Source organism: Chiloscyllium plagiosum, unplaced genomic scaffold, assembly GCF_037043375.1.
Source record: "Chiloscyllium plagiosum isolate Xiang-an unplaced genomic scaffold, Cpla_swu_hap1 HiC_scaffold_50, whole genome shotgun sequence".
NCBI classification, from domain to species: domain Eukaryota; kingdom Metazoa; phylum Chordata; class Chondrichthyes; order Orectolobiformes; family Hemiscylliidae; genus Chiloscyllium; species Chiloscyllium plagiosum.
The window spans coordinates 52,133,878-52,157,845 of record NW_028270188.1 but is presented as its reverse complement, the minus strand read 5'-3'; the positions used below and the strand labels follow the sequence as shown (position 1 = coordinate 52,157,845).

The following is a 23,968-nucleotide window of genomic DNA, read 5'->3' as shown; positions in this document are numbered from 1 at the left end:
GCTGAACAGGCTGGGGCTATTTTCCCTGGAGCGTCGAGGCTGAGAGGTGACCAAAATTATGAGGGGCATGGATAGGGTAAATAGGCAAAGTCTTTTCCCTGAGATGGGGGAGTCCAGAACTAGAGGGGCATAGGTTTAGGGTGAGAGGGGAAAGATATAAAAGAGACCTAAGGGGCAACGTTTTCACACAGAGGGTGATATGTGTATGGAATGAGCTGCCAGAGGAAGTGGTGGAGGCTGGTACAATTGCAACATTTAAGAGGCATCTGGATGGGTATATGAATAGGAAGGGTTTGGAGGGATATGAGCCAGGTGCTGGCAGGTGGGACTAGATTGGGTTGGGATGTCTGGGCTAGCACGGACGGGTTGGACTGAAGGGTCTGTTTCTGTGCTGTACATCTCTATGACTCAGTCTACTCTCATAAACCAACGCCCTCAATCAACTGAGTGAAGCGCCTGGGCACACCCTCCAGGGCCCAGTACATCCTTTCTCAAGTAAGGAGACCGAAACTGTGCACAGTACTCCAGGTGTGGCCTCACCAGCTCCCTGTACAGTTGCAACATAACCTCCCTGTTTTTTAAACTCCATCTCTTTTGCAATGAAGGACAAAATTCCATTTACTTTCCTAATTACTCATTGCACTCGCAGAGCAACCTTCTGCGATTTATGCACAAGGACACCCAGGTCTCTCTGCACGGCAACTCCTCAGCACGGGTGTTGGGAGGTCAAGTTGCGGCTGTACAGGACATTGGTTAGGCCACTGTTGGAATATTGCGTGCAATTCTGGTCTTCTTCCTATCGGAAGGATGTTGTGAAACTTGAAAGGGTTCGGAAAAGATTTACAAGGATGTTGGAGGGTTTGAGCTACAGGGAGAGGCTGAACAGACTGGGGCTGTTTTCCCTGGAGCGTCGGAGGCTGAGGAGTGACCTTAGAGATTTATAAAATTATGAGGGACATGGATAGGGTAAATAGCCCAAGTCTTTTCCCTGGGGTGGGGGAGTCAAGAACTAGAGGGGATAGGTTTAGAGTGAAAGATATAAAAGAGACCCAAGGGGCAACTTTTTCACACAGAGGGTGGTGCGTGTATGGAACGAGCTGCTATAGGATGTGGTGGAGGCTGGTACAGAGACAGCATTTAAGAGGCATTTGGATGGGTATATGAATAGGAAGGGTTTGGAGGGATATGGGCCGGGTGCTGGCAGGTGGGCCTAGATTGGGTTGGGATATCTGGTCGGCATGGACGGGTTGGACCGAAGGGTCTGTTTCCGTGCTGTACGTCTCTATGGCTATGAATAGTCCTTTTCACTGTTAGTCCTACCAAAAATGGTTGACTTCCCATTTACTAACATTGCCCCCAGAGGGCAGTTAAGAGTCAGCCACATCGCTGTGGGTCTGGAGTCACATGTAGGCCCAGACCGGGTAAAGATGGCAGTTTCCTTCTCTGAAGGACATTGGTAAACCCAACTGGGATTTTCCGACAATGGCTACCCTGAGACGCTTAGTTCCAGACTTTTCTTTTCTTTTATTGAATTCAATTGCACCGTGGTGGGATTTGAACTTGGCTCTCTAGAATATGACCTGGGTCTCTGGATTAACACTCCAGCGAGAATAGCACTAGGCCGGCACCCCCAGAGAGATGGGAAGGGTGAGGATTGGGGAAGACGAGGATTATGAGGAACTGGAACGATCTTGTATGGAGGTGGAGGGATGGGGATGGGGGGGGGGTGCTCCGAATGGATTATTCCTGCTCCTATTTATTCTGTTCTCTGACTCTCTCTCTCTATCCATATTTCTGTCTCTGTATCCCTCTGCCTCTCTCTCCTCTGTATTTATCTGTCTGTCTCTCTCTCTCACTCTCTCTGTCTATGTCTCTATATTTCTCTGTCGCTGTCTCTCTCTATATTTATCTGTCTCTACATTCCTGTCTCTCTTTCTCTGTATTTCTCCTTCTATCTCTCTCTCTGTACTTCTGTCTCTGTCTATCTCTGTCTCTGTGTGTGTCTCCCTCTCCATATCTCTTTCTGTACGTCCTTCGGTCTCTCTCTCTCTATCTCTCTTTCTCTATGTCTCTCTCTGTATCTCTCTCTGATTCTGTGTGTGTCTCTCTCTCTCATGCTGTATCTCTCTGTGTGTCTCTCTCTGTGTCTGTGCCTCTCTCTCTCTTTGTATCTGTGTGTTTGTGTGTGTCTCTCTGGCTCTCTCTTTATCTCTCTCTCTCTCTCTCCCCCCCCCCCCCCCCCCCCCCCGCCCCCACCATCCCCCCACACCTGTACTTTCATGTGCACTCTATGCCACACTCACCCCTGTTTAGGAACATTTTTGTGGCATCTCACCATGAGTGACTTGGAAAAGCCACAACGATGGTTGTGTGAGGGAGGGCGGTAGAACCTGTTTTGAGCTTGCATCGCCAAGATTCTGATTGCGAAAGAAAACTGCCCTTTGCACACAGCACACACACCCCCTAAATTTTAAAAATAATAAGAGTCAAGCTGAAATGTTGAAAAGCAAATTATTGTTTCGTATTTTCTATCCCGATCGGAAAAGGCGAGTGTAAACCTGATTTGATTCGTGTTTTTATTTTGTCACGTGTATCTTGTGACCAAAAATATGGCAAAAGGTGTTGTAAAGTGTTGTCACCTTCTGCAGTCATCTTAAAATACAGAAAAATAAACCAAAATATAGGATGTAAAGGCAGAATAGTGAAAACATAAAGGAAAAGTGGTCCTTCTTTACAGTCCTTCTTGTTCAGTGGGCTGTCAGGGGACTCGGGCCTAGTGACCAGGCCCGAGATTTGAGGAGCCACGTGTCCCCACAAAGCAGGTAAGTTGGAGGACAAGGTGGGCAATGTTTCCCTGAATTTTATTGATGCAAATCCATTCAGGTGAAAGACAATGTCAGTCTGTCCGGACCTGCGTGCATGCTGACTGCACACACTGACGCTCCCCGTTTGGCTGGGGGTGGGGAAGGGGTGAGGTGCTGCAATATTGACAGACACTGCAGTTTTGATGTGAGCTTCAAGCAAGGTTCGTCCACCTGCTTGATCAAAGGGTCGAGATTTCACTCAAACACACTTGGATAAGTAGGTGAACGGGAAAGGTTTGGAGGGATAGGAGACAGATGGGACGTGTTTAGTTTGGGATGGACTGGTTGGACCGAAAGGGTCTGTTTGTGTGCTGTAAGACTTGCTGACTCCATCTGATAAGGCAAAGGGAAGTCAGATTGAAACATAGAAGACCCTGAGAGCTCAATCAGTCTGCAATCCCAAACAAATCTAGGCCCACCTGCCTGCTCCTGGCCATAACCCTCCAAACCTTTCCTATCCATGTACTTATCCAATTGTCTATTAAATGTTGTCACTGTACCCACATACACCACTTTCTCTGGAAGTTCTTTCCACACACGAAGCACTCCCTGTGTAAAGATGTTGCCCCCCCCATGTCCTTTTCAAATCTCCCTCCTCTCACCTTAAAAATGTGTCCCTAGTCTTGAAATCCTCCAATCCTAGAAAAAAGACACCTACCATCAACTCTATCTATACCCATCATGATATTATAAACTTCTATCAGGTTGTCTCACAACCCCCTACGCTCCAGTGAAACAAAAATCACAGCCTATCCAGCCCAATCTTCCATTCCTGACGACATCCAGTAAATATCTTCCGAATTCATTCCAGCTTAACAAAATTCTTCCTGTAACAGGGTGACCAGTACAAAAATGTTCGGTGATGGGGATTGGCCATGCTAAATCGTCCCGTAATATGCAGGTTAGGGTGGATTGGCCGTGCGAAATTGTCCCGTAGTGCCCAGGGATGTGCAGGTTAGGGTGGATTGGCCATGCTAAATTGTCCCGTAGTGCCCAGGGATGTGCAGGTTAGGGTGGATTGGCCATGCTAAATTGTCCCGTAGTGTCCAGGGATGTGCAGGTTAGGGTGGATTGGCCGTGCTAAATTGTCCCGTAGTGTCCAGGGATGTGCAGGTTAGGGTGGATTGGCCGTGCTAAATTGTCCCGTAGTGTCCAGGGATGTGCAGGTTGGGGTGGATTGGCCGTGCTAAATTGTCCCGTAGTGCCCAGGGATGTGCAGGTTAGGGTGGATTGGCCGTGCTAAATTGTCCCATGGTGCCCAGGGATGTGCAGGTTAGGGTGGATTGGCCATGGGAAATTGTCCCATAGTGTCCAGGGATGTGCGGGTTAGCGTGGATTGGCAATGCTAAATTGTCCCATAGTGCCCAGGGATGTGCAGGTTAGGGTGGATTGGCCATGCTTGTCCCATAGTGCCCAGGGATGGGCAGGTTAGGGTGGATTGGCCATTGGGAAATGTGTGGTGACAGGGATAGGGTAGAGGGGTGGGACACTCTTCAGAAGGTTAGTGGGCCGAATGGCCTGCTTTCACACTGTAGAAAGTCTTGTTTTTCTCTTTATTCAGGCACGGGATGAGAGCATTTATTGTCCCGTCCCTAATTGCCCCCAGAGGGCAGTTAAGAGTCAACCACATTGCTGTGGGTCTGGAGTCACATGTAGGCCCAGACCAGGTAAGGGATGGTAGTTTCCTTCCCTGAAGGACATTAGTAAACTGGTTCGGTTATTTTTCCCAACAATTGACAATGGATTCATGGTCATCATTGGATTCTTAATTTCAGATTTTCATTTTTATTGAAGTCAAATTCCACCATCTGCCTTGGAGGGATTCGAACTCAGATCCCCAGAACATATCAGCGTCTTTGGATTAGTAGTCCAACGATAATACCCCGAGGTCATCACCTCCCCAATGATTCTAGACACAAGTATTCTCGAAGAATGGCCATGAGGCAATAGCGTGATGGTCTTATTGCTGCACTGTTAAGCCAGAAAGCCCAGACAAATGTTCAGGGGATCTGGGTTCAAGTCCTGCCGTAGCAGATGGTGGAATTCGAATCCAACGAGAATCTGGAATTAGGAATGTCATGAGGCGATCGTTTGGGAAAACCCATCCGGTTCCCCAATGTCCTCTGGGGAAGGAAACTACCATCCCTTACCTGGTCTGGGCCTATACGTCACTCCAGACCCACAGCAATGGGGTTGACTCTTAACCAACCCATGGGCAATAAATGTTGGGCCTAAATGCTGAACGAGTTAAAAAACAAACTCCTTCCTGATACGGGGCGAGAGATTCAGAATCATACTTTATTTCTTTCTGTCAAGGTCGAGTCTGGATGTCCCAGGGGTTGAAAGATTCTGGTGGGAATGTGTCGGAGTGTAGGGATGAGGTTAAAATCAGATCAGCCGTGAAGTGGGTTGGGCGGGGAGATTGGAAAGAGGCGGCCTGTTGTTGTCTCTTGGTGAACCCAGTATCTCCCCCACTGCCAACGTGAGGTGGAGCTGCCTGAGCGCAAATTGGTTCCTCACGGTGGGACAGGGGCCCAACCGCGATGGGGGTGGGTGGAGTGGGGTTGGGTGGGCGCCGTCTGAGGTGCGAGCCCTTTGCCCGCGCCCGCTCTCTTACCTTCTCATCCCCGCACTGCTGAAGGGCTTTGACTTTGACCTCCAGGTCAGCGTTGGCCTTGAGGAAGCGGCCGTCCAGGTCGCTGATGTAGCGCTTCTTGTCGTCCAGTGACATGCTGATCTCTGCCAGCCGGTTCTGCACCTCGTCCTTTTCCCTCTTCAGCTGGCCCGCTGCTTCCTGCGCCCTGGCGGTCTCCGCCCTCAGCAGGCCGTTCTCCGCCATCACCGTCCACTGGTAGTACGCCAGGGCGGCCAGCAAGATCAGGAGGCCCACCACGATGAACAAGGGGTTCTTGCCCCCCATTGCGTCTCCTCAGGGCTCGCCTCCCACCCGCGCCCTCCAACGGCGATCGCTGACTGCAGAGCGAAGAGACGGGAGGTGCGTCCCGTTAAAGGGTGTCCGAGGCGTCTGAGATGACAGGCAGTTACTTCCTGGATAACGATCGCTCTCGCACGGTACGTCGCTCTCAATTCAACCTGTTCGACAGTGGAATGTGCCAATTTAAGGGAGAGGCATCAGGCTGTTTTTACTGATTCTGGGGTGGGGCCTGGACAGAGAGTGTTTGTTTTTTCTTTGTATTCAGCATTGTGAGGTTTTCTTGCTCTCTCTCTCTCTCTCTCTCTCTCTCCCCGCCAAGAATTTGGTTCCTGAATCCTGGTTCGATTCCTTCCCTCCCCCCTCTCCCAGCTCTCCGAGGCTTATGGGCAGTGACATGGAAACAGCAACTAGCATAAACATGAGGCAATTCAGCCCTTCTAGCCTGCTACTACATTCAATAGATCTTTGGTGATTGTCCTCTGTTCCTGCTCTCTGACTCTCTCTGACACACACACACTCACACACACACTCGGATTCTCACACACACACACACTCTCTCACACACACACAGTCTCTCTCACACACATACTCTCTGTCTCTCTCTCTCACACACACAAACACTGTCTCTCACACACACTGTCTGTCTCACACACACACTCTCTGTCTCTCACACACACACTGTCTCACACACACACACTCTCTGTCTCACACACACACACACACAGTCTGTCTCACACACACACACACACAGTCTGTCTCACACACACACACAGTCTGTCTCACACACACTGTCTCTCTCTCTCACACACACACTCTCTGACTCTCTCACACACACATACACTCTGACTCTCTCACACACACACTCTGTCTCTCTCACACACACACACACTGTCTCTCTCACACACACTCTCTGACTCTCATACACACTCTCTCTGACTCTCTCACACACACTCTCTGTCTCACAAACACACTCTCTGTTTCTCTCTCACACACACTTTCTGTCTCTCACACATACACACACACTCTCTGACTCTCTCACACACTCTCTCTGACTCTCTCACACACACACTCTTTTTCTCTCTCACACACACTGACTCTCTCACACACTCTCTGACTCTCACACACACTCTCTGACTCACACACATACACTCTGTCTCTCTCACACACTCTCTGTCTCTCACACACACACTCTGTCTCTCTCACATTCACACTCTGTCTCACACACACACTCTCTGACTCTCTCTCACACACTCTCTCACTCACACACACTCTGTCTCTCTCACATTCACACTCTCTGTCTCTCACACACACACTCTCTGACTCTCACTGACTCTCTCACAGACATACTCTCTGTCTCTCTCTCACACACACACACTCTCTGTCTCTCTCTCTCTCTCACAAACACACTCTCTGTCTCTCTCACACATACACTCTCTGGTCTCTCTTCCCCACTTTTTATATGGAAAAATAAAAGGGTGGCTCAGTGATTAACACTGCTGCCTCATGGCGCCAGTGACCTGGGTTCAATTCCAGCCTCAGGCGACTATGTCTGTGTGGAGTTTGCACACTCCCCCCTCTCTGTATCTGCGTGGGTTTCTACCGGGTGCTCCGGTTTCCTCCTAAGATGTGCAGGTTCGGGCAGATTGGCCGTGCTAAATTTTCCCATAGTGTCCAGGGATATACAGGTTAGGGTGGATTGGCCATGCTAAATTTTCCCATAGTGCCCAGGGATGTGCAGGTTAGGGTGGAATGGCCATGCTAAATTGTCCCATAGTGCCCAGGGATGTGCAGGATAGGGTGGATTGGCCATGCTAAATTTTCCCATAGTGCCCAGGGATGTGCACGTTAGGGTCGATTGGCCATGCTAAATTTTCCCATAGTCCCCAGGGATGTGCAGGTTAGGGTGGATTGGCCATGGGAAATTTCCATAGTGCCCAGGGATGTGCAGATTATGGTGGATTGGCCATGCTAAATTGTCGCATAGTGCCCAGGGATGTGCAGGTTAGGGTGGATTGGCCATGCTAAACACACTCTCTGTCTCTCACACACATACTCTCTGTCTCTCTCTCTCTCACACACACACAGTCTCTGTTTCTCTCTCACACACAATCTCTGACTCTCTCACACTCACTCTCTGACTCTCTCTCTCACACACACACTCTCTCTCTCACTCACACTCTCTGACTCTCTCACGCACATACACTCTCTGTCTCTCTCACACACACTCTCTGTCTCTCACACACACAAACTCTGACTCTCTCACATCCACTCTCTGTCTCTCTCTCACATTCACACTCTCTGTCTCTCACACACACACTCTGTCCCTCTCACACACACTCTCTGACTCTCTCACACTCACTCTCTGACTCTCTCTCACACACACACACTCTCTGTCTCGCTCTCTCTCACACACACACACACACTCTGACTCTCTCACACACACACTCTCTATCTCTCTCCCCCCGACCCCCAACCCTTTTTATATGGAAAAATAAAAGGGTGGCTCAGTGATTAACACTGCTGCCTCATGGTGCCAGTGACCTGGGTTCAATTCCAGCCTCAGGCGACTATGTCTGTGTGGAGTTTGCACACTCCCCCCTCTCTGAATCTGCGTGGGTTTCTTCCGGGTGCTCCGGTTTCCTCCTAAAATGTGCAGGTTCGGGCGGATTGGCCGTGCTAAATTTTCCCATAGTGTCCAGGGATATACAGGTTAGGGTGGATTGGCCGTGCTAAATTGTCCCATAGTGCCCAGGGATGTGCAGGTTAGGGTGGATTGGCCATGCTAAATTGACCCGTAGTGCAAAGGGATGTGCAGTTTAGGGTGGATTGGCCATGCTAAATTGTCCCAAAGTGCCCAGGGATGTGCAGGTTAGGGTCGATTGGCCATGCTAAATTGTCCCATAGTGCCCAGGGATGTGCAGGTTAGGGTGGATTGGCCATGCTAAACACACTCTCTGTCTCTCTCTCACACAGACTCTCTGACTCTCTCACACACACACACTCTGACTCTCACACACATATTCTCTAACTCTCACACACACTCTGTCTCTCTCACACTCTGACTCTCTCACACACACTCTCTCTCTCACACACACTCTCTGACTCTGTCACACACACACACAGACACTCTGTCTCACACACACTCTCTCTCACACACACTCTCTGTCTCTCTCACACACACTCTCTGACTCTCTCTCACACACACTCTCTGACCCTCTCTCACACACACTGTCTCTCACTCACACTCTCTGACTCTCTCACACACATACACTCTGTCTCTCTCACACACTCTCTGTCTCTCACACACACAAACTCTGACTCTCTCACATCCACTCTCTGTCTCTCTCTCACATTCACACTCTCTGTCCCTCACACACACACTCTCTGTCTCTCACACACACGCTCTCTGACTCTCACACACACACTCTGTCTCTCACACACACACTCTGTCTCTCACACACACACTCTGTCTCTCACACACACTCTCTGACTTTCTCACACACACACTCTGTCTCTCTCACACACACAGTCTCCCTCACACACACACTGTCTCCCTCACACACAAACTCTGACTCTCTCTCTCACACACACACACACTCTCTGACTCTCACACACACACTCTCTGACTCTCACACACACTCTCTGTCTCTCTCACACACACTCTCTGACTCTCTCATACACAGACACTCTCTGTCTCTCTCACACACACTCTCTGACTCTCTCTCACACACACTCTCTGACCCTCTCTCACACACTGTCTCTCACTCACACTCTCTGACTCTCTCACGCACATACACACTCTGTCTCTCTCACACACTCTCTGTCTCTCACATCCACTCTCTGTCTCTCTCTCACATTCACACTCTCTGTCTCTCACACACACACTCTCTGTCTCTCACACACACACTCTCTGACTCTCACACACACACTCTCTGACTTCCTCATACACACACACAGTCTCCCTCACACACACAGTCTCCCTCACACACAAACTCTGACTCTCTCTCACACACACACACACACTCTCTGACTCTCACACACACTCTCTGTCTCTCACACACACACTCTCTGTCTCTCACACACACACTCTCTGACTCTCTCACACACACACTCTGTCTCTCTCACACACACACTGTCTCCCTCACACACACACTGTCTCCCTCACACACACTCTCTGACTCTCGCTCTCACACACACACTCTCTGACTCTCTCACACACACACTCTCTGACTCTCTCACACACACACTCTCTGACTCTCCCACACACATGCACTCTCTGTCTCTCACACACACACACTCTCTGACTCTTTCACACACACACACTCTCTCTGTCTCTCTCACACACACTCTCTGACTCTCACACACACTCTCTGTCTCTCTCACACACACACTCTCTGTCCCTCTCACACACACACTCTCTGTCTCTCACACACACACTCTCTGTCTCTCTCACAAACACACTCTCTGTCCCTCTCACACACACACTCTCTGTCTCTCTCACACACACACTCTCTGTCCCTCTCACACACACACTCTCTGTCTCTCTCACTCACACTCTCTGACTCTCTCACGCACATACACACTCTGTCTCTCTCACACACTCTCTGTCTCTCACACACACAAACTCTGACTCTCTCACATCCACTCTCTGTCTCTCTCTCACATTCACACTCTCTGTCTCTCACACACACACTCTCTGACTCTCACAAACACACTCTGTCTCTCACACACACACTCTCTGACTTTCTCACACACACACTCTGTCTCTCTCACACACACACTGTCTCTCTCACACACACTCTCTGACTCTCTCTCTCACACACACACACACTCTCTGACTCACACACACACACTCTCTGACTCTCACACACACTCTCTGTCTCTCTCACACACTCTCTGACTCTCTCTCACACACACTCTCTGACCCTCTCTCACACACTGTCTCTCACTCACACTCTCTGACTCTCTCACGCACATACACACTCTGTCTCTCTCACACACTCTCTGTCTCTCACATCCACTCTCTGTCTCTCACACACACAAACTCTGACTCTCTCACATCCACTCTCTGTCTCTCTCTCACATTCACACTCTCTGTCTCTCACACACACACTCTCTGTCTCTCACACACACACTCTCTGACTCTCACACACACACTCTGTCTCTCACACACACTCTCTGACTTTCTCACACACACACTCTGTCTCTCTCACACACACAGTCTCCCTCACACACAAACTCTGACTCTCTCTCTCACACACACACACACTCTCTGACTCTCACACACACACTCTCTGACTCTCACACACACTCTCTGTCTCTCTCACACACACTCTCTGACTCTCTCATACACAGACACTCTCTGTCTCTCTCACACACACTCTCTGACTCTCTCTCACACACACTCTCTGACCCTCTCTCACACACTGTCTCTCACTCACACTCTCTGACTCTCTCACGCACATACACACTCTGTCTCTCTCACACACTCTCTGTCTCTCACATCCACTCTCTGTCTCTCTCTCACATTCACACTCTCTGTCTCTCACACACACACTCTCTGTCTCTCACACACACACTCTCTGACTCTCACACACACACTCTCTGACTTTCTCATACACACACTCTGTCTCCCTCACACACACAGTCTCCCTCACACACACAGTCTCCCTCACACACAAACTCTGACTCTCTCTCACACACACACACACACACTCTCTGACTCTCACACACACACTCTCTGTCTCTCACACACACACTCTGTCTCTCACACACACACTCTCTGACTCTCTCACACACACACTCTGTCTCTCTCACACACACACTCTGTCTCTCTCACACACACACTGTCTCCCTCACACACACACTGTCTCCCTCACACACACTCTCTGACTCTCGCTCTCACACACACACTCTCTGACTCTCTCACACACACACTCTCTGACTCTCTCACATACACTCTCTGACTCTCCCACACACACACACTCTCTGTCTCTCTCACACACACACTCTCTGTCTCTCTCACAAACACACTCTCTGTCCCTCTCACACACACACTCTCTGTCTCTCTCACACACACACACTCTGTCCCTCTCACACACACACTCTCTGTCTCTCTCACTCACACTCTCTGACTCTCTCACGCACATACACACTCTGTCTCTCTCACACACTCTCTGTCTCTCACACACACAAACTCTGACTCTCTCACATCCACTCTCTGTTTCTCTCTCACATTCACACTCTCTGTCTCTCACACACACACTCTCTGTCACTCACACACACACTCTCTGACTCTCACAAACACACTCTGTCTCTCACACACACACTCTGTCTCTCTCACACACACACTCTATCTCTCTCACACACACACTCTGTCTCTCTCACACACACTCTCTGACTCTCTCTCTCACACACACACACACTCTCTGACTCACACACACACACTCTCTGACTCTCACACACACTCTCTGTCTCTCTCACACACACTCTCTGACTCTCTCATACACAGACACTCTCTGTCTCTCTCACACACACTCTCTGACTCTCTCTCACACACACTCTCTGACCCTCTCTCACACACTGTCTCTCACTCACACTCTCTGACTCTCTCACGCACATACACACTCTGTCTCTCTCACACACTCTCTGTCTCTCACATCCACTCTCTGTCTCTCTCTCACATTCACACTCTCTGTCTCTCACACACACACTCTCTGTCTCTCACACACACACTCTCTGTCTCTCACACACACACTCTCTGACTCTCACACACACACTCTCTGACTTTCTCATACACACACTCTGTCTCCCTCACACAGTCTCCCTCACACACAAACTCTGACTCTCTCTCTCACACACACACACACTCTCTGACTCTCACACACACACTCTCTGACTCTCACACACACACTCTCTGACTCTCACACACACACTCTCTGACTCTCACACACACTCTCTGTCTCTCACACACACACTCTCTGTCTCTCACACACACACTCTCTGACTCTCTCACACACACACACTCTGTCTCTCTCACACACACACTGTCTCCCTCACACACACACTGTCTCCCTCACACACACTCTCTGACTCTCACTCTCACACACACACTCTCTGACTCTCCCACACACATGCACTCTCTGTCTCTCACACACACACTCTCTGACTCTTTCACACACACACACTCTCTCTGTCTCTCTCACATACACTCTCTGACTCTCCCACACACATGCACTCTCTGTCTCTCTCACACAGTCTCTCTGTCTCTCACACATGCACTCTCTGTCTCTCTCACACACACACTCTCTGTCTCTCTCACACAGTCTCTCTGTCTCTCACACACACACTCTCTGTCCCTCTCACAAACACACTCTCTGTCCCTCTCACACACACACTCTCTGTCCCTCTCACACACACACTCTCTGTCCCTCTCACACACACACTCTCTGTCCCTCTCACACACACACTCTCTGTCTCTCTCACACACACACTCTCTGTCTCTCTCTCACACACACACTCTCTGTCCCTCTCACACACACACTCTCTGTCCCTCTCACACACACACTCTCTGTCTCTCTCACACAGTCTCTCTGTCTCTCACACATGCACTCTCTGTCTCTCTCACACACACACTCTCTGTCCCTCTCACACACACACTCTCTGTCTCTCTCACACACACACTCTCTGTCTCTCTCACACACACACTCTCTGTCCCTCTCACACACACACTCTCTGTCCCTCTCACACACACACTCTCTGTCCCTCTCACACACACACTCTCTGTCTCTCTCACACACACACTCTCTGTCCCTCTCACACACACACTCTCTGTCTCTCTCACACACACACTCTCTGTCTCTCTCACACACACACTCTCTGTCCCTCTCACACACACACTCTCTGTCCCTCTCACACACACACTCTCTGTCCCTCTCACACACACACTCTCTGTCCCTCTCACACACACACTCTCTGTCCCTCTCACACACACACTCTCTGTCTCTTTCTCACACACACACACTCTCTGTCTCTCTCACAAACACACTCTCTGTCTCTCTCTCTCACACACACACACACACACACTCTGACTCTCTCACACACACACTCTGTGTCTCTCTCCCCCCGCTCCCCCACCCCTTTTTATATGGAAAAATAAAAGGGTGGCTCAGTGATTAACACTGCTGCCTCATGGCGCCAGTGACCTGGGTTCAATTCCAGCCTCAGGCGACTATGTCTGTGTGGAGTTTGCACACTCCCCCCTCTCTGTATCTGCGTGGGTTTCTTCCGGGTGCTCCGGTTTCTTCCTAAGATGTGCAGGTTCGGGCAGATTGGCCGTGCTAAATTTTCCCATAGTGTCCAGGGATATACAGGTTAGGGTGGATTGGCCATGCTAAATTTTCCCATAGTGCCCAGGGATGTGCAGGTTAGGGTGGATTGGCCATGCTAAATTGTCCCATAGTGCCCAGGGATGTGCAGGATAGGGTGGATTGGCCATGCTAAATTTTCCCATAGTGCCCAGGGATGTGCACGTTAGGGTCGATTGGCCATGCTAAATTTTCCCATAGTGCCCAGGGATGTGCAGGTTAGGGTGGATTGGCCATGGGAAATTTCCATAGTGCCCAGGGATGTGCAGATTATGGTGGATTGGCCATGCTAAATTGTCGCATAGTGCCCAGGGATGTGCAGGTTAGGGTGGATTGGCCATGCTAAACACACTCTCTGTCTCTCACACACATACTCTCTGTCTCTCTCTCTCTCACACACACACACACAGTCTCTGTTTCTCTCTCACACACAATCTCTGACTCTCTCACACTCACTCTCTGACTCTCTCTCTCACACACACACTCTCTCTCTCACTCACACTCTCTGACTCTCTCACGCACATACACTCTCTGTCTCTCTCACACACACTCTCTGTCTCTCACACACACAAACTCTGACTCTCTCACATCCACTCTCTGTCTCTCTCTCACATTCACACTCTCTGTCTCTCACACACACACACTCTCTCTCTCTCACTCACACTCTCAGACTCTCTCACGCACATACACACTCTGTCTCTCTCACACACACTCTCTGACTCTCTCACACTCACTCTCTGACTCTCTCACACACACACACTCTGACTCTCTCACACACACTCTCTGTCTCTCACACACACTCTCTGACTCTTTCACACACTCTCTGTCTCTCACACACACTCTCTGACTCTTTCACACACACACACACTCTCTGTCTCTCACACACACACTCTCTGTCTCTCACACACACACTCTCTGACTCTCTCACACACACACTGTCACTCTCACACACACACTGTCTCCCTCACACACACACACTGTCTCCCTCACACACACTCTCTGACTCTCTCACACACACACTCTCTGACTCTCTCACACACACTCTCTGACTCTCCCACACACACTCTCTGTCTCTCACACACACAAACTCTGACTCTCTCACATCCACTCTCTGTCTCTCTCTCACATTCACACTCTCTGTCTCTCACACACACACTCTGTCCCTCTCACACACACTCTCTGACTCTCTCACACTCACTCTCTGACTCTCTCTCACACACACACACTCTCTGTCTCGCTCTCTCTCACACACACACACTCTGACTCTCTCACACACACACTCTCTATCTCTCTCCCCCCGACCCCCAACCCTTTTTATATGGAAAAATAAAAGGGTGGCTCAGTGATTAACACTGCTGCCTCATGGTGCCAGTGACCTGGGTTCAATTCCAGCCTCAGGCGACTATGTCTGTGTGGAGTTTGCACACTCCCCCCTCTCTGAATCTGCGTGGGTTTCTTCCGGGTGCTCCGGTTTCCTCCTAAGATGTGCAGGTTCGGGCGGATTGGCCGTGCTAAATTTTCCCATAGTGTCCAGGGATATACAGGTTAGGGTGGATTGGCCGTGCTAAATTGTCCCATAGTGCCCAGGGATGTGCAGGTTAGGGTGGATTGGCCGTGCTAAATTGTCCCATAGTGTCCAGGGATGTGCAGGTTAGGGTGGATTGGCCATGCTAAATTGACCCGTAGTGCAAAGGGATGTGCAGTTTAGGGTCGATTGGCCATGCTAAATTGTCCCATAGTGCCCAGGGATGTGCAGGTTAGGGTGGATTGGCCATGCTAAACACACTCTCTGTCTCTCTCTCACACACACTCTCTGACTCTCTCACACACACACACTCTGACTCTCACACACATATTCTCTAACTCTCACACACACTCTGTCTCTCTCACACTCTGACTCTCTCACACACACTCTCTCTCTCACACACACTCTCTCTCTCACACACACACTCTCTGACTCTGTCACACACACACACAGACACTCTGTCTCACACACACTCTCTCTCACACACACTCTCTGTCTCTCTCACACACACTCTCTGACTCTCTCTCACACACACTCTCTGACCCTCTCTCACACACACTGTCTCTCACTCACACTCTCTGACTCTCTCACGCACATACACACTCTGTCTCTCTCACACACTCTCTGTCTCTCACACACACAAACTCTGACTCTCTCACATCCACTCTCTGTCTCTCTCTCACATTCACACTCTCTGTCTCTCACACACACACTCTCTGTCTCTCACACACACACTCTCTGACTCTCACACACACACTCTGTCTCTCACACACACTCTCTGACTTTCTCACACACACACTCTGTCTCTCTCACACACACAGTCTCCCTCACACACACACTGTCTCCCTCACACACAAACTCTGACTCTCTCTCTCACACACACACACACTCTCTGACTCTCACACACACACTCTCTGACTCTCACACACACTCTCTGTCTCTCTCACACACACTCTCTGACTCTCTCATACACAGACACTCTCTGTCTCTCTCACACACACTCTCTGACTCTCTCTCACACACACTCTCTGACCCTCTCTCACACACTGTCTCTCACTCACACTCTCTGACTCTCTCACGCACATACACACTCTGTCTCTCTCACACACTGTCTGACTTTCTCACACACACACTCTGTCTCTCTCACACACACAGTCTCCCTCACACACACACTGTCTCCCTCACACACAAACTCTGACTCTCTCTCTCACACACACACACACTCTCTGACTCTCACACACACACTCTCTGACTCTCACACACACACTCTGTCTCTCTCACACACACTCTCTGACTCTCTCATACACAGACACTCTCTGTCTCTCTCACACACACTCTCTGACTCTCTCTCACACACACTCTCTGACCCTCTCTCACACACTGTCTCTCACTCACACTCTCTGACTCTCTCACGCACATACACACTCTGTCTCTCTCACACACTCTCTGTCTCTCACATCCACTCTCTGTCTCTCTCTCACATTCACACTCTCTGTCTCTCACACACACACTCTCTGTCTCTCACACACACACTCTCTGACTCTCACACACACACTCTCTGACTTTCTCATACACACACTCTGTCTCCCTCACACACACAGTCTCCCTCACACACACAGTCTCCCTCACACACAAACTCTGACTCTCTCTCACACACACACACACACTCTCTGACTCTCACACACACACTCTCTGTCTCTCACACACACACTCTCTGTCTCTCACACACACACTCTCTGACTCTCTCACACACACACTCTGTCTCTCTCACACACACACTGTCTCCTTCACACACACACTGTCTCCCTCACACACACTCTCTGACTCTCACTCTCACACACACACTCTCTGACTCTCTAACATACACTCTCTGACTCTCCCACACACATGCACTCTCTGTCTCTCACACACACACTCTCTGACTCTTTCACACACACACACTCTCTCTGTCTCTCTCACATACACTCTCTGACTCTCCCACACACATGCACTCTCTGTCTCTCTCACACACTCTCTCAGTCTCTCACACATGCACTCTCTGTCTCTCTCACACACACACTCTCTGTCTCTCTCACAAACACACTCTCTGTCCCTCTCACACACACACTCTCTGTCTCTCTCACACGCACACTCTCTGTCTCTCTCACACACACACTCTCTGTCCCTCTCACACACACACACTCTCTGTCCCTCTCACACACACACTCTCTGTCTCTCACACACACACTCTCTGTCTCTCTCACAAACACACTCTCTGTCCCTCTCACACACACACTCTCTGTCCCTCTCACACACACACTCTCTGTCTCTCTCACACACACACTCTCTGTCCCTCTCACACACACACTCTCTGTCTCTCTCACACACACACTCTCTGTCTCTCTCACAAACACACTCTCTGTCCCTCTCACACGCACACTCTCTGTCTCTCTCACACGCACACTCTCTGTCTCTCTCACACACACACTCTCTGTCCCTCTCACACACACACTCTCTGTCCCTCTCACACACACACTCTCTGTCTCTCACACACACACTCTCTGTCTCTCTCACAAACACACTCTCTGTCCCTCTCACACACACACTCTCTGTCCCTCTCACACACACACTCTCTGTCTCTCTCACACACACACTCTCTGTCCCTCTCACACACACACTCTCTGTCTCTCTCACACACACACTCTCTGTCCCTCTCACACACACACTCTCTGTCTCTCTCACACACACACTCTCTGTCTCTCTCACACACACACTCTCTGTCCCTCTCACACACACACTCTCTGTCTCTCTCACAAACACACTCTCTGTCTCTCTCACACACACACTCTCTGTCTCTCTCACACACACACTCTCTGTCCCTCTCTCACACACACTCTCTGTCCCTCTCACACACACACTCTCTGTCCCTCTCACACACACACTCTCTGTCCCTCTCACACACACACTCTCTGTCTCTCTCACACACACACTCTCTGTCCCTCTCACACACACACTCTCTGTCCCTCTCACACACACACTCTCTGTCTCTCTCACACACACACTCTCTGTCTCTCTCACACACACACTCTCTGTCCCTCTCACACGCACACTCTCTGTCTCTCTCACACGCACACTCTCTGTCTCTCTCACACACACACTCTCTGTCTCTCTCACAAACACACTCTCTGTCCCTCTCACACACACACTCTCTGTCTCTCTCACACACACACTCTCTGTCTCTCTCACACACACACTCTCTGTCCCTCTCACACACACACTCTCTGTCCCTCTCACACACACACTCTCTGTCCCTCTCACACACACACTCTCTGTCTCTCTCACACACACACTCTCTGTCCCTCTCACACACACACTCTCTGTCTCTCACACGCACACTCTCTGTCTCTCTCACACACACACTCTCTGTCCCTCTCACACACACACTCTCTGTCTCTCACACGCACACTCTCTGTCTCTCTCACACACACACTCTCTGTCTCTCTCACAAACACACTCTCTGTCCCTCTCACACACACACTCTCTGTCCCTCTCACACACACACTCTCTGTCTCTCTCACACGCACACTCTCTGTCTCTCTCACACACACACTCTCTGTCTCTCTCACACACACACTCTCTGTCCCTCTCACACACACACTCTCTGTCTCTCTCACACACACACTCTCTGTCTCTCTCACACACACACTCTCTGTCCCTCTCACACACACACTCTCTGTCTCTCTCACACACACACTCTCTGTCCCTCTCACACACACACTCTCTGTCCCTCTCACACACACACTCTCTGTCTCTCTCACACACACACTCTCTGTCTCTCTCACACACACACTCTCTGTCCCTCTCACACACACACTCTCTGTCTCTCACACGCACACTCTCTGTCCCTCTCACAAACACACTCTCTGTCCCTCTCACACACACACTCTCTGTCCCTCTCACACACACACTCTCTGTCTCTCTCACACGCACACTCTCTGTCTCTCTCACACACACACTCTCTGTCTCTCTCACACACACACTCTCTGTCTCTCACACGCACACTCTCTGTCCCTCTCACAAACACACTCTCTGTCCCTCTCACACACACACTCTCTGTCCCTCTCACACACACACTCTCTGTCTCTCTCACACGCACACTCTCTGTCTCTCTCACACGCACACTCTCTGTCCCTCTCACAAACACACTCTCTGTCCCTCTCACACACACACTCTCTGTCCCTCTCACACACACACTCTCTGTCTCTCTCACACGCACACTCTCTGTCTCTCTCACACGCACACTCTCTGTCCCTCTCACAAACACACTCTCTGTCTCTCTCACACACACACTCTCTGTCCCTCTCACACACACACTCTCTGTCCCTCTCACACACACACTCTCTGTCTCTCTCACACACACACTCTCTGTCCCTCTCACACACACACTCTCTGTCTCTCACACGCACACTCTCTGTCTCTCTCAGACACACACTCTCTGTCTCTCTCACACACACACTCTCTGTCCCTCTCACACACACACTCTCTGTCTCTCTCACAAACACACTCTCTGTCTCTCTCACACACACACTCTCTGTCTCTCTCACACACACACTCTCTGTCCCTCTCACACACACACTCTCTGTCCCTCTCACACACACACTCTCTGTCTCTCACACACACACACTCTCTGTCCCTCTCACACACACACTCTCTGTCTCTCACACGCACACTCTCTGTCTCTCTCACACACACACTCTCTGTCTCTCTCACACACACACTCTCTGTCCCTCTCACACACACACTCTCTGTCTCTCTCACACACACACTCTCTGTCTCTCTCACACACACACTCTCTGTCTCTCTCACACACACACTCTCTGTCTCTCTCACACACACACTCTCTGTCCCTCTCACACACACACTCTCTGTCTCTCACACACACACTCTCTGTCTCTCACACACACACTCTCTGTCTCTCTCACACACACACTCTCTGTCTCTCACACACACACTCTCTGTCTCTCACACACACACTCTCTGTCTCTCTCACAAACACACTCTCTGTCTCTCACAAACACACTCTCTGTCTCTCACACACACACTCTCTGTCTCTCTCACACACACACTCTCTGTCCCTCTCACACACACACTCTCTGTCTCTCTCACACACACACTCTCTGTCCCTCTCACACACACACTCTCTGTCTCTCTCACACACACACTCTCTGTCTCTCTCACACACACACTCTCTGTCTCTCTCACACACACACTCTCTGTCCCTCTCACACACACACTCTCTGTCCCTCTCACACACACACTCTCTGTCCCTCTCACACACACACTCTCTGTCCCTCTCACAAACACACTCTCTGTCTCTCACACACACACTCTCTGTCCCTCTCACACACACACTCTCTGTCCCTCTCACACACACACTCTCTGTCCCTCTCACACACACACTCTCTGTCCCTCTCACAAACACACTCTCTGTCCCTCTCACACACACACTCTCTGTCCCTCTCACAAACACACTCTCTGTCTCTCACAAACACACTCTCTGTCTCTCACACACACACACTCTCTGTCTCTCTCTCTCACACACACACTCTCTGTCCCTCTCACAAACACACTCTCTGTCTCTCACACACACACTCTCTGTCCCTCTCACACACACACACTCTCTGTCCCTCTCACACACACACTCTCTGTCCCTCTCACAAACACACTCTCTGTCCCTCTCACACACACACTCTCTGTCCCTCTCACAAACACACTCTCTGTCTCTCACAAACACACTCTCTGTCTCTCACACACACACACTCTCTGTCTCTCTCTCTCACACACACACTCTCTGTCCCTCTCACAAACACACTCTCTGTCTCTCACACACACACTCTCTGTCCCTCTCACACACACACACTCTCTGTCCCTCTCACACACACACTCTCTGTCCCTCTCACAAACACACTCTCTGTCCCTCTCACACACACACTCTCTGTCCCTCTCACACACACACTCTCTGTCTCTCACACACACACTCTCTGTCCCTCTCACACACACACTCTCTGTCCCTCTCACACACACACTCTCTGTCCCTCTCACAAACACACTCTCTGTCTCTCACAAACACACTCTCTGTCTCTCTCACACACACACTCTCTGTCCCTCTCACACACACACTCTCTGTCCCTCTCACACACACACTCTCTGTCCCTCTCACACACACACTCTCTGTCCCTCTCACACACACACTCTCTGTCTCTCTCACACACACACTCTCTGTCTCTTTCTCACACACACACACTCTCTGTCTCTCTCACACACACACTCTCTGTCCCTCTCACACACACACTCTCTGTCCCTCTCACACACACACTCTCTGTCTCTCTCTCACACACACTCTCTGTCTCTTTCTCACACACACACACTCTCTGTCTCTCTCTCTCACACACACACACACACTCTGACTCTCTCACACACACACTCTGTGTCTCTCTCCCCCCGCTCCCCCACCCCTTTTTATATGGAAAAATAAAAGGGTGGCTCAGTGATTAACACTGCTGCCTCATGGCACCAGTGACCTGGGTTCAATTCCAGCCTCAGGCGACTATGTCTGTGTGGAGTTTGCAAACTCCCCCCTCTCTGTATCTGCGTGGGTTTCTTCCGGGTGCTCCGGTTTCTTCCTAAGATGTGCAGGTTCGGGCAGATTGGCCGTGCTAAATTTTCCCATAGTGTCCAGGGATATACAGGTTAGGGTGGATTGGCCATGCTAAATTGTCCCATAGTGCCCAGGGATGTGCAGGTTAGGGTGGATTGGCCATGCTAAATTGTCCCATAGTGCCCAGGGATGTGCAGGATAGGGTGGATTGGCCATGCTAAATTTTCCCATGGTGTCCAGGGATGTGCACGTTAGGGTCGATTGGCCATGCTAAATTTTCCCATAGTGCCCAGGGATGTGCAGGTTAGGGTGGATTGGCCATGGGAAATTTTCCCATAGTGCCCAGGGATGTGCAGGTTAGGGTGGATTGGCCATGCTAAACACACTCTCTGTCTCTCACACACATACTCTCTGTCTCTCTCTCTCACACACACACAGTCTCTGTTTCTCTCTCACACACACTCTCTGAATCTCTCACACTCACTCTCTGACTCTCTCTCTCACACACACACTCTCTCACTCACACTCTCTGACTCTCTCACGCACATACACTCTCTGTCTCTCTCTCACACACACTCTCTGTCTCTCACACACACAAACTCTGACTCTCTCACATCCACTCTCTGTCTCTCTCTCTCACATTCACACTCTCTGTCTCTCACACACACAAACTCTGACTCTCTCACATCCACTCTCTGTCTCTCTCTCACATTCACACTCTCTGTCTCTCACACACACATTCTCTGTCTCTCACACACAAACTCTGACTCTCTCACATCCACTCTCTGTCTCTCTCTCTCACATTCACACTCTCTGTTTCTCACACACACACACTCTCTGACTCTCTCACACACAATCTCTGACTCTCTCACACACACTCTCTGTCTCTCACACACACACTCTCTGACTCTCTCACACACACACTCTGTCTCTCTCACACACACCCAGACTCCCTCACACACACACAGTCTCCCTCACACACACTCTCTGACTCTCTCTCACACACACACACTCTCTGACTCTCACACACACACTCTCTGACTCTCTCTCACACACACACACTCTCTGACTCTCACACACACACTCTCTGACTCTCTCACACACACTCTCTGACTCTCTCACACACACTCTCTGTCTCTCACACACACACTCTCTGACTCTCTCACACACACACTGTCACTCTCACACACACACTGTCTCCCTCACACACACACTGTCTCCCTCACACACACTCTCTGACTCTCTCTCACACACACACTCTCTGACTCTCTCACACACACACTCTCTGACTCTCTCACACACACTCTCTGACTCTCCCACACACACTCTCTGTCTCTCACACACACTCTCTGACTCTTACACACACTCTCTGACTCTTTCACACACTCTCTGACTCTTTCACACACTCTCTGTCTCTCACACACACTCTCTGACTCTTTCACACAGACACACTCTCTGTCACTCTCACACACACACTGTCTCCCTCACACACACACTGTCTCCCTCACACACACTCTCTGACTCTCACAAACACACACACTCTCTGACTCTCTCACACACACACTCTCTGACTCTTTCACACACTCTCTGACTCATTCACACACTCTCTGTCTCTCACACACACTCTCTGACTCTTTCACA

At 50.3% G+C, this 23,968-nt stretch overlaps 1 protein-coding gene across 4 annotated transcripts in view; it reads right to left on the bottom strand.

Annotated features, from left to right (window-relative positions):
• LOC148135307 (protein GOLM2-like) overlaps nt 1-23,968 on the bottom strand; it is a 101,464-nt gene that overhangs the window by 17,399 nt on the left and 60,097 nt on the right. For all 4 annotated transcript variants that reach the window (XM_087985176.1, XM_087985179.1, XM_087985177.1 and 1 more), the window contains one exon: nt 5,482-5,957. In XM_087985176.1, coding sequence (XP_087841302.1) covers nt 5,482-5,784 — 303 coding nt within the window. In that variant the 5' untranslated portion in view covers nt 5,785-5,957. The remainder of the gene's footprint in view (nt 1-5,481; nt 5,958-23,968) is intronic.